Here is an 11,726-nt window from a genome sequence, read left to right as displayed (position 1 = left end):
TGTGATCTGGTCACTTCTGGGTCCTGGTTTTCACCTTCAGGAGGAAGGGTGAATAGGAATATCTCGGCTCCCTTTGTTTCAGGCCATTGCTGATGCTCACATATGACAAGAGTGACAGCCCATGCACCTGTCGTGTGGGAGTCCTCCTGCTTGGAGGTTGGGACAGAGAAGGCCGGGGAATGAGGTTAGGTGGGGACAGGTGGGGAGGCACATCCCCTACCCCACCTGAGATGGGGGCTGGGATCTGTCCTTCCCACAGGGTTTTACCTGAAGTTTGGGGACACCACTGACCTTGCTCCCTGGGCTGTTCCTGAGAAAGCAGGTCACCATGGCCACCAGGTGAGTTAGGAGGGGCTGCAGACATAGAGCTGGAGCTTCTGGCCGCAGGCTGACCCCACCTTAGTCCCAGGTGTCAGCGGCCAGGGTTGGTCCAGTGGCTGCTCCAGGGAGTCCGGTTCCAGTCTCAGCTCTGCTACTAACCAGCTGACCTGGGGCAAGGCCCTTCCTCCCCCTGGCCTCTAGTCCCTTTTGTCCCTTTTGGTGACATGTGGCTGTAGGACCCTGCCTTCTCCCAGGTCCCAGTTCTGATGTCCTGGGAGCCAGAGGATTTTGGACTCTACACTTCCACTGCGCCTCAGTTTCTCACTTGAATGGGAGCATTAGGCGGAGGAGCCTGGGAGGGATGATAGCCCTCCCCCACTGGGAGGGTGGGCCCATGGGTCTTGCTGCCCGTACCAGGTGTGGGACCGAGGCTGGGCTGGGGCCGTGGCCCATCCATTTGGAGAAACTCACCAGGGCTGTGGAGTCTTGGGGCTGAAGGTTGGCAGGGGTCAAGGACTCAGACCAGCCACTCAGGCTTCCGAGGCCAGCAGGGAGCGGGGAGGAAGAGGCCGGTCCTCAGAGCAGGCCCGTTCCAGGATGCCGGGGGTGTGCCTGGAGGAGGCCTCAGCTGAAGTCTCAGGGACCAGCACCCACCTTGGGAGCCTGAAGGAGAGTCTCAGGTCCCCTGGAAGCCCATGGCCAGCGGAGCTCATCGCCCTGGGTCCTGGGGGATCGGCCCGGCAGGAAGTCCTGAGGAAGATCCAGGAGCTCTCGGATTCGGTATGGAGGGAGTCAGCAGGAGCTCACAGGCCTCTGGCCAGTCTGCAGTCAGAGGCTGGGGAGGACCAGGACAGCAGCCATGGGGCCATGGGAGGTGGGAGTCTTGGTTGTCTCTTTGATGGGTGAGAAAAGCGGCTTCCTGCTTTGTGGCTTTGCAAGGCCATCTCACAAGTCTTTTTCCAAGGCCCCCTTCAGCTGGGGGTCTTTGATGAGCAGCTCTGCCCCCTCCAGGGCCCCTGGTCGGGGGGATTTTACTGGGCGTCAAGCCTCCTTTTCCTAGCTTTGGTCCATAGAGACCATGCCTTCTGCTCTTTTCCTTTAACGGTTAGAGAAGGCTGAGGATGTGGCTCAGCACAGAGCCTGGTCCTATCACACCCAGGGCCTGGGTTGGGTCTCTGGCAGGGGAGTGGGGAGGAGTTAAAAGACCCGGATCAACTCCTCTGTGTCGTGCACTTGCTCTCTGACCTTGAGCCAGTGTCTTCCCTTTCTCAGTCTTCTTTCCTCCATCTGAAAGCGCTTGTTTCATAGAGCCGAGGGGATTATGCGAGATTAGCGGCTACCCAGCCTTCTCTCCCTGGGTCCTTGCCCCAACAGGTCCACCGAGATCCCTTCATGGTGGCCGACCTGGACATGCTGGCCAGCCGCCATGCGACTTTCCGCCAGGCCCTGCCACGAGTCTGGCCCTTCTATGCGGTGAAGTGCAGCAGCAGCCCCTGGGTGCTGCGCGTCCTGGCTGCCCTGGGCACAGGCTTTGACTGTGCCAGCCAGGTGAGCCTGTGTCCACACCCTCCACGGGGCCGTGTAACTAGGGTGGGCAGCCCGCTAGGGAACGAGGGAGCACAGGCTTCAAGCCTCAGAGCCCTGGTACAGCCAGTTGACCTTTCTGACCCTCAGTTTCTTCCTCTGGCCAAATGTGGTGGTGGGCACCTGTAATTCTAGCAACCTAGGAGGCTGAGGCAGGAATATTTCACAAATTTGAGGCCAGCCTAGGCAACTTAGCAAGACCCTGTCTCAAAATAAAAAATAAAAAGGGCTGGGGATGTGGCTCAGTGGTGAAGTGCTCCTGGGTTCAATCCCTAGTACCAAAAATAAAATAAAATAAAAAAGAGGCCAACTCTTAATTTCCCAGTGGAGTGCTTGGTAGGTAGCAGGGGTTCAATCAAGGGCAGCTCCATTTGCTCAGGCCAATCTTCCTGTCTCCAAAGAGTAGAGGGTCAGCAAGGTAACCCCCAACTCTGGTTTTCACCCATGACAGGTGGAGCTGGAGCAGGTGCTGAGCCTGGGTGTAGCCCCCTCACGCATCATCTTTGCCAACCCTTGCAAGGCCAGCGCCCACATTCAGTATGCAGCCCACCGGGGGGTGAAGCTCCTGACCTTTGACAGCGAGGAGGAGCTGACCAAGGTGGCCAAGCACCACCCTGAGGCCAGGTGAGCAAGCATAAGAATTGGGGTCAGTAGGTCAATGCTTTCCCTGGTGTACATTGGTATCAATTGCTTTTGTCTGCACAGACACCAGACAGAGCCTAGCACAAGGACATCTGACCCATGATGTCAAAGAAAAAGTACTCACATGGGCGGGGGGCGTGGCTCAGTGGTCGAGCACTCGCCTTGCCTGTGTGAGGCTGTGAGTTCAATCCCCAGCACTGGGTGGGGGGGAGGGAGGGAATTACTCACACTGGAGTGAGACAGGGCTCTCTTCTCAGAGGCATGGGTCTCATTCTATGTAGTCTTGAGAAAGTTAAAAATAGCATACTTCAGGGACACCGCCACATCCATGTTTATAGCAGCACAATTCACAATAGCTAAACTATGGAACCAACCTAGATGCCCTTCAATAGATGAATGGATTAAAAAATGTGGCATATACACACAATGAAATATTACTCAGCAATAAAGGAGAATAAAATCATGGCATTTGCAGGTAAATTGTTGGCACTGAAGAAGATAATGCTAAGTGAAGTTAGCCAATCCTCAAAAAACAAATGCTGAATGTTCTCTCTGATATAAGGAGGCTGACTCATAGTGGGGTAGGGAGGGGGAGCATGGGAGGATTAGACGAACTCTAGATAGGGCAGAGGGGTGGGAGGGGAGGGGAGGGGGCAGGGGGTTAGCAATGATGGTGGAATGTGATGGACATCATTATCCAAAGTACATGTATGAAGACACGAATTGGTGTGAACATACTTTATATACAAACAGAGATATGGAACATTTGTGCTCTATATGTGTAATAAGAATAGTGATGCATTCCGCTGTCATGTATTTAAAAAATAAAATCAATTAAGAATTGGAAAAACCCATCTCTGGTTCTGCAGGAGGTATGTTTACGATTTTGTCCTTTTCCTGCTCGTTCTTGCCTGGCAGGAGTCCAAGTTCACTCCCTCCGTCTCAGAGGCTGGATAATCAGGGGAGCAGGCGGGGGTGCAGTGGAGGGGGGGTAAAGAAGGCTTCGGTGTTCACGTGCCTAAACTCTCATGCCATCCCTCCTGCCTGCCCCAGGCTGGTCCTCCGGATATTGGCCGAGGACAGCAAGAGCAGATTCCCCCTGAACACCAAGTTTGGTGCCAGCCTGGAGGCCTGTGGACACCTGCTCCTGAGAGCCAGAGACCTGGGGCTGGCTGTGGTCGGAGTCAGGTGAGTGAGCAGTAGCTTTCCATGACGGGGAGGTGGGAGTCCTGGTGCCCCCCGAGCCCTTTTACTTAATGCACATGCTGGGCCAGCAGTGGCCTCTCTGGCCCCCAGTGGCCTCTACCCCTGGGTTCAATTCCCAGCACTACAAAAAGCAAATAAGATAAAAAAGGAAAGATTGCATCAAATGTGATTTGTCTGGGTTACTTTATGTTTTGATGTCTCCTCCCCCTTAAATGTTGCACCTGAGGAAATGGCCCCACCCTTTCTGGTCCTGACTGATTACTCAGCCTGCCTTCTGGGGGGCACTGGGAGTCAAGCTTCTGACGACAGACCCTCCAAGACCCTGCAATGGAGGCACTGGGAGGGGAAGCTGGGGGTGACACAGTCCCCAACTCCAGGATCGTCATGTGGGGTGTGTGCACCCTTGAGGACACCCTGTGCATATCTCAGGTTGCACATTCCCTGGGTACCCACCTGGGCCCGTGTAGAGGGGCACTCTGAGGTGTCAGACCTGTGCTGGTCTCTGTTCTTCACCTGCTCCCAGCAGCGCCTGGGCAGTGTTTCTGAATGCGTCGCTCTTCACGATGACCCTTGCATTTCCATCTGTGTGTCTCCCATGCCACCTGCCACGGTGGTGCTCAGCTTCCACGTGGGCTCCGATTGCCAGACCCCCCAGAGCTTCGCCCAGGCCATTGCTGACTGCCGCCTCGTGTTCGAGATGGGCCGCGGGGCCGGCCACCACATGAGCCTCCTGGATCTCGGAGGGGGCTTCCCTGGAGCCGAGGGCTCTGAGCCTGCGTTTGAGGAGGTGCGAGAGATGGCCCCGGGAACTGGGAGGGAGTCTGGTGTCCCAGTCTGGGATGAGCAACACAATGTGAGCGTGAAAGCCCGGTGTTTGGGGGGGCTCTGTGCACACCTGGGGTCCGTCTGTGTTCAGGGCCCTTTGCCTGACTGCGCATGTGCTACCTGCTGTGTCTCTCTTGGAACATATTCCGTTCGCTGCTGTCCCTGGCTGGGCTGCAGTCGGGTGGAAGTTTGGAATCCCCAGACCAGGGAACATTCTCCTTCTCCTGTCGGTTGATTTAAATGCTCTGACCTCCCACTTCTCAGGGTGCCTTTACCTCTCTTGCTGGGTGCCTTCGCCCTTCTGAGTCCTACCTGCTCCCTCCTCAGTAAACCTCTCCACATCCCTGTCACTGTCACTGGGGCAGAGGGAAACGGAGCATGCTAAGCCCACTGTATAGGAACTGGCCACAGGAGAGGCTGGGTCTGTCCCTGCAGATGGCGAGTGTCATCAATGCTGCCCTGGCCCAGGACTTTCCCGAGGACACTGATGTCGAGGTCATTGCGGAGCCTGGACGCTTCTACATGGCACCTGTCTGCACAGCCGCTGTCAACATCATTGGCAAGAAGGCGGTGCTGGGGCCCGGTGGGTGGGCCCGGAGGGCGCTGGGTGGGGAGGCCATGGGCCAGGCATCCCCAGGCCCTGGGCAGAGGATGGGCAGCTGGGCTAGGCTTTGCCCCTGGTGTGTAATCAGCAGGAAACGAGATTTGAATTGGGCTTGGAAAAAAACTCCATAGTGTCACTAATTTCTTGTTCTCAAGTAGACTCTGAAGTCTGGAATGAAGACAAAAGGTCTTTTCTTTCTCAATAGCCCGTGAATTTATGCTGCATTTATAAAGTTAAAGTCACAGGATACAGCTCAGGTCCCAGGCACCCTTGTAATGTATACCCTGTAACTAAGCCTAGTAAGTTCTCCTGCCTCCCTCCTCCCTCCCTCCTCCCTCCCTCCTCCCTCCTCCCTCCCTCCTCCCTCCTCCCTCCCTCCTCCCTCCCTCCCTCCTCTCTCCCTCCCTCCTCCCTCCCCCTTCCCTCCTCCCTCCCTCCTCCCTCCCCTTCCCTCCTCCCTCCCTCCCTCCCTTCTCCCTCCCTCCCTCCTCCCTCCCCCTCCTCCCTCCCTCCCCCTCCTTTCCCCTTCCTCTCCCCTCCTTCCCTCCCTCCCCCTCCCTCCCTTTCTTCCTTCCTTCCTGTTCTTTTCCAGGGCTGGGGATGGACCTAGGCCTTTGCACAAGCTAGGCAGGCCCTCTACCACTGAGTTACTTAGAGCTGCAGCACCAGACTAGTAAATTCTTTAAGCGAGTGAAAATGTACCAATTCACAGAACCAAAAATATAGCAAGTGTACCCAAATTCTCACGAGTAAATCAGCAGTATTCTATGATCATATCCTGAGGATTCTGGCCCAGAAGGTGACAAAGCCTGTTGACAGTGGGGTCTGTCTACCACTGGAGGGTCTTTCCATTGTCCATCTGTTTTGTGGATGGGAATGAGGTGGTTTGTTGTTCTCACAGAACTAACCAGAACCGCAATTTCATGATGAAATAGAGAACATGACTAGATCCAGTCCACTGCGGCTTGGTGGAAATTGACCTGTCACTGTTTACAAATCTCTTTAATCCCCTTCCATATCCTTTTGACAAATGATTGGCCACCGCTCCGTCACCCCCAGGCAGTCATGTCAAACAATCTCATTTCGTTGCAGAATGTCTCAGTCAAGAATATTATAGGCAAAGTGGTGCACGCCTATAATTCTAGCAGTTGGGGAGGCCGAGGCAGGAGGATCACAAGTTCAAAGTCAGCCTTGGTAACTTAGTGAGGCCCTAAGCAACTTAATGAGACCCTGTCTCTAAATAAAAAACAAAAAGGGCTGGGGATGTGGCTCGGTGGTAAAGCTCCCCTGGGTTCAATCTCCAGTAACACCACCACCACCAACAAAAAAAGTTATAAGATGAAGCATATGACTGAAGCCTTCGTTTCACCAAAGTCTGTTCTAGGTATTTGGAGCTGGTTATTTATGTCCACAATAGCAAGAGCTGCCAACTAGCATGGATCGATGATGTGTGAATTACATATTTTATCTCATTTCCACTCAGTGATACTGTGGGGTGGCTTTGGGTCATTCCCATTAAACAGGTGGAGATGTTGAGGCACAGAGAGGGGAAGGCCTTGTGCATGGCGGCACAGCCAATGTGTGGCACGATGGGGCCCCAGGTCCGTCTGACTCCAGCAGGGTCTGTCAAGCCTCAGGGCTGTCATGATGAACTATCCTGAACTGATTCAGGGTCCGTGGGCTGGGCCTGGGGCTGAGGAAAGAAGCTCAGTAACAGCAGCTGAAGAAAGGGGAGAAGCAAAGGGTGACAGACAGCAGTGAGAAGTTGGAGCAGGAAACTTGGGGACAGAAAGTCAATATTCAGAAAGACCCGAGCATCTAGGTGGTAACTGAAATGCCCCAGTGATACAGAAATAAGTGTAAAATTCTGAGTTTAAATCCAAGAAGCAATGTGCTGAGTGCAGTCTACTGACTGCAAAGAAACTGGTTTGTTTGGAGGTCATGTCCAGAGGACCTGGGGGTCAGCAACTAGGGAGAAAGCTACCACAGGTTTACATTGGCGATATCATTAGAGGCAGGGAGCTTAGACAGAGGGAGGTGAGAATCATGTAGCAGTCGGTGCTGGGTAGAGGTGGGCACTGTTTTAAAATGTGGGCAGATTTGTAAGACATAGACTCAGAAACAGCTGTCCTGAAGGGAGAACTTCATACGTGTGGGACAGCACCACAGCTGGTCAGCAGGCAGAAGGAGAAAGTGAACGGTGAGGGCAGAGGTCTTCACTGTGGCTTTGAAGGAAGGAATGGGTGGGGCTGGCACACGGTGCAGGCAGGCTTAGGACTAGCCAGGCTCTGGCCTCTAAGTACCATTCCTGGTCCCTGGGATGAGAACCAGGGGAAAGGGCAGGAGTCCTTTGCTGCTGCCAAGAATGAGCTCTTTGGGGGATGACTAATCCCTCAGGCATGAGCAGGGCCCCAGAGGCCAGAGCACCAAGAACACGCAGATCAAAATCACGGTCATCCAGGCAGCCCTGCCAGGAAGGAAAGAGACAAGTCAGCCCACCACCGAGCAGCAACCAGAACAGGACAGTCGGCCAGGTGTAGCTGTGCGACCTGGAGGCTGAGGCAGGAGGATGGCAATTGAGTGAGACCTTGCTTCAAAGTAGAAAATACACAGGGCTGGGGGGGTAGCTCAGCCCCTGGGGCCAACCCCTGGTGCTGCAAAACAAAACAAAACCAAACAAATGGAATCGTCACACAAAGGTGTGGCTCCCTCTTCTGCCACCACTCAGCAGGTGCTCAGGCACCTGGTCCAAGGCCAAGGACTTGGGATCTGTGACCCGGATGAATTCCAGCCCCACCACCTTCCCCTGTGGACTTCTGGCAAGACTTAGTTTCCCTGTTGTAAAGGACGGTTGTGCCTGCTCAGGGTGTGGTGAAGCATGTTATGAAACACACGTGGAGGCCCAGGACAGTTCCTGAGCTGTAGGGCACATGCTCTGTTGGGAGGAGCAGAGGGCCGTGGAAGCCCAGGGACAGGCCCTGGCCATGCATGGAAAGAGGATCAGGGAAGCCTCTTAGGGCAGGGGACAGGAGTTTTCCAGCTCTGGGCAGAGGGGCTGGGCCTCTCCCAAGGGTGCTGGGGTCCTGTGTGGAGAGTCAGTAGTGACACCAGCCAAGCACCCCTCAGTCCTGCCATTCCCGCTCCCAGGGGGCCACCGGAAGCTGCTCTACTACCTCAACGAGGGCCAGTATGGCTCCTTCCGCATCTTCCTCAGGGAGCCCACCCCCAGGACGCCCATTGTGGTAAAGGTAAGGGGGCCCTCGTGTGACTCCGACTCTTCCCAGACCCTGAGACCACCAGGTCCAGGCTCCTGCCCTGAGAGGGAGGGGGAGGTGAAGGATCTCAGATAGAACCTGGTTCTACAAATTCCCACACCAGGAGTATGAGTAGGGACCTGGTGTCCAGCTCTGTGTGCTTCCAAGAGGGGCCTGACCATCTGCGCCTGTGCAGGTACCTGGGCGCCCAGGTGCGTGGGTCTGTGGAGGATTTTGACAAGCATAATACAAAGGCAGGTAGCAGGCCAATGGTCTAAATGGTGGTTCAGCACTTAGGGAGTAAGTTTAGATTCCAACATCAGAATTCATGAGGCACCATTAGGGTTTCAGAGAGGGTTGTTATTTGGTCAGGGAAAACCAGGCAGGGGTGAGTTCAAGGTACGGGCAGGCATTCCAAGCAAGTTTAAAACATCAAAATACGGCCAGGCCACATAGAAATCCTAATATTTTACAGAAAACAGAAATGAATCTTGTTTAACTTTTGATGGCTCCTGATCTTAAGAGGAAATTAGGCTGGGTTCATCACAGGGTCTTCCTTTAGGTCAGTGTGCATCCCAGAGGCTGCCGGGCGCAGAGTAGCCACCCAATCATGGTTCCTGGTGTTGAATGACAGTGTCCTTGCTGGTGCATTGCCACTTGTGCCCAGGGGAGTACCCTGGGCCTGGGGAGCGGGTGGGGTGGTGTGCTTCTCTGACCCTCTCACCCTTGCTCCCTGTAGGAGTTCCTCTCAGAGCCCCGCCTCTTCCCCTGCACCCTCTACGGCCCCACCTGTGATGCCTTTGACAGGCTGTCCTTGGAGGAGGTGTGGCTGCCCGAGCTGGACGTGGGCGACTGGCTCATCTTCCCCTCTGTGGGCGCCTACACGTGCTCCATGAGCTCCACCTTCAACGGCTTCCTGCCCGCCAACGTCTGCTATGCCATCGGCCCCCAGCTCAGGTGCCTGGAGGAGGAGGTTGGGGGGAGGGCAGCGGGGGACTCTGCCAGGGCCTGAGCCTGGCACGGGGAGGCCTTCTTTCCCTCGTCAGTCCTGGCAGAGCCCAGTGTGTCCGATGGCTTGGACACTGGCCTCTGCCTATGGGCTTGACCTGTCTTAGACTCTCCCCAATCAAGTCCAAGGTTCCAGCAGCCCAGACCCTACTCGCTCTCCAGATGACCCTCCCCACCTGCCTCAGATGACCCTCCCCACCTGCCTCGGCTGACTCACAGCCCCTGCCCTGAGGCCCTTGCTCTGCCCAGCCTAGGGCTGGTCCCTGAGGAGGTGGAGGGACTGACCCTGTGAGTGACATCACATTTTCACAGAAGCCTGCTGGAGATGGCACCTTAGGCCCCTGTGTGGCTGCAATGGAGTGGCTCCAGATGCCTGGTGAGCCCGGGCGGGGGTGGGGAGGGGACAGCTGGGGGGGGGGGTTTCTGGAGGAAGCAGAGGCCTGGCTGCTTCCAGGAGCCTTGTTTTTTTATTTTTTTGTTTTTTGTAGTTTTTTTTGGTGGTGCTGGATGGAACCCAGGGCCTCCTGCTAGGCAGGTGCTCTACCACTGCGCCACCCCCCCAGCCCTGAGATGGGCATTTTTAAGGTCCAAGCTGTTCCCCTGCAGCAGGCCTGAGGCCCAGGCTGCTCCCTGGGCCTGGCCCTCCCTGCTCCTGCCCCACCGTGGGTCCTGGGAGGGCTGAGGAACCTGCCCAGCACAACACACGTGCCCTGCAGTGAGGCCCAGGGTGCTGACAGGACCTGGGTTTCTTTCCTTCCTCCTTGGGTCGGGTTCATGGCCCCTGTGCCCCTGCCGAAAGGGTTTACATGGACTGGAGATGCCTCCCCCAGGGCGTGAGAGCTCTGGCTTTGTCGTCAGACTGGCCTGGAGTCAATCCAGGCTCCACCATGAGCTGGCAGACGGTCAGAGCCTCAGTTTCCCCTTCTGTGAAGGGAGGAGAGTAGTTTCCCTCTCACAGGGATGTTGAGAGAATAAAGGAGGATAATGTCAATTCTCCCAAGGACCATTCATGTCCAGGGCCCGGCCTCTGGCTGGGCAGGGCCTTCCAGAGGCTACCCACCGCCCCACAGTCTGGGCAACCTCAGAGGGCATGGGTAGCACCTGGCCACACAGCTGAGAGACCAGGCCACAGCTGCCTCAGACCTGGCCTCGACCTCAGAGGACCCTCAGATTGGAAGTTTGGATGCATGAGGTGTGGCCACAGACGATTCTAAAGAAGAACACTTTTCAATATTAAAAATAACATTTGGGGCCAGGTGTGGTGGCTCACATCTGTAATCCCAGCAGCTCAGGAGGCTGAGGGAGGAGGATTGAAAGTTCAAGACCAGCCTCAGCAATTTAGTGAGGCCCCGAGCAACTTAACAAGACCCTGTGTCAAAATAAAAAATTAAAAGGGATGTGGCTCAGTGGTTAAGTGCCCCTGGGTTCATTCTCTGGTACTAAAATAAATAAATAATATTTGGGGTTTTAAGCTTAAAAATATGTATGCTACAGGGAAGGACACTGGCAGAGGGGAGGGTAGGAATGTCAGGATGCCCACCCTGCAGTGAGAGGGGAGTGGGCCTGGGTGTCCCCCAGCTCGCCTGAGGAGGGCCTTCTTGGACCCACAGCCTCTGAAGACAGTTCTCCTGCTGGAGTTGGTGCCACCAGTCCTGCCATTGCCACCTCAGCCCAGTCAAGGCCAGAAGTCCTTCTTGGGCTGAAGAACATTCACCCCCTGAACCTGAGGACAAGGTGGGCTGTGAATGCCTCCCGTGGGAGCTGGAGGGACCTGAGAGCCTGCCGGACACTGTGCTTCTCACTTGATTCTCCTTGGGGCCTTCAAATTGGGTGTGGAAGTGTCCACCTCTAACCCTCAGAGGTGTTTGAAAAAACAGATATAAGTGGGCTTTAGGGAAAATATAAAGCTGTATTCTGGTGCAAGAGAGGGTTGGTGTGTTTTGTTTGCCCTGTGGGTGCTGTCCTGAGGGATTGTGGATAATGATCCATCCATCCACCTGCCCATCCATCATCCATCCATCCATCCATCCATCCATCCATCCATCCATCATATACCAGTCCATTTATCACCCATCCACCTATCCACCCACCCACTCACCCACCCATTCATCATCTACATCCACCCATCCATTATCTATCTATCCACCCATCCACCCATTCACACATCCATCCATTTTTCCACCCATCCATTCATCTGCCTGTCCATCATCCATCCCCTCGATAACAATACGAGGGCCTCTTTTGCCTGGTGTTACTCTAGGCACACCTGTAGAGGGGTGGGA

General features: G+C 55.2%; 1 protein-coding gene and 2 long non-coding RNA genes across 5 annotated transcripts in view; 1 reads left to right on the top strand and 2 right to left on the bottom strand.

The window, feature by feature from the left end:
* Positions 1-751: 751 nt before the first annotated feature.
* LOC308655219 (antizyme inhibitor 2-like) lies at positions 752-11,412 on the top strand. The gene is made up of 10 exons (XM_081305141.1): positions 752-1,101; positions 1,696-1,869; positions 2,357-2,529; positions 3,601-3,735; positions 4,375-4,540; positions 5,014-5,161; positions 8,330-8,430; positions 9,176-9,393; positions 9,757-9,820; positions 11,055-11,412. The coding sequence occupies exons 1-9, from the start codon at positions 919-921 to the stop codon at positions 9,779-9,781; spliced, it is 1,323 nt and encodes a 440-aa protein (XP_081161267.1). The 5' UTR covers positions 752-918; the 3' UTR covers positions 9,782-9,820; positions 11,055-11,412.
* LOC308655220 lies at positions 3,843-5,023 on the bottom strand. Its single transcript, XR_014023420.1, has 3 exons — positions 4,649-5,023; positions 4,207-4,526; positions 3,843-3,874 (listed from the first exon to the last, which is right to left on the bottom strand). It is a non-coding gene; the product is annotated as an uncharacterized lncRNA (long non-coding RNA).
* LOC308655221 overlaps positions 5,788-11,726 on the bottom strand; it is a 29,034-nt gene continuing 23,095 nt past the window's right edge. The window contains exons 4-5 of one of the 3 annotated variants that reach the window (XR_014023421.1): positions 9,226-9,397; positions 5,788-6,902 (exon numbers count right to left, since the gene is read on the bottom strand). This is a non-coding gene — a long non-coding RNA (uncharacterized lncRNA). The other 2 variants (XR_014023422.1, XR_014023423.1) reach the window with 2 other exon arrangements.

This window comes from Spermophilus citellus, assembly GCF_964194105.1.
Source record: "Spermophilus citellus genome assembly, chromosome: 9".
In the NCBI taxonomy this organism is placed as follows: domain Eukaryota; kingdom Metazoa; phylum Chordata; class Mammalia; order Rodentia; family Sciuridae; genus Spermophilus; species Spermophilus citellus.
Note: the sequence above shows the minus strand (reverse complement) of the source record. Positions and strands in the feature narration are given on the sequence as shown.

What these genes read in the sequence shown, in the direction of transcription:
- LOC308655219 (XM_081305141.1), top strand. Translation starts at nt 919, where the DNA reads ATGCCGGGGGTGTGCCTGGAGGAGGCCTCAGCTGAAGTCTCAGGGACC. An exon ending in GCTTTGACTGTGCCAGCCAG is followed by an intron (nt 1,870 to 2,356) that starts GTGAGCCTGTGT and finishes CACCCATGACAG; the next exon opens with GTGGAGCTGGAGCAGGTGCT. An exon ending in GAAGGCGGTGCTGGGGCCCG is followed by an intron (nt 5,162 to 8,329) that starts GTGGGTGGGCCC and finishes TCCCGCTCCCAG; the next exon opens with GGGGCCACCGGAAGCTGCTC.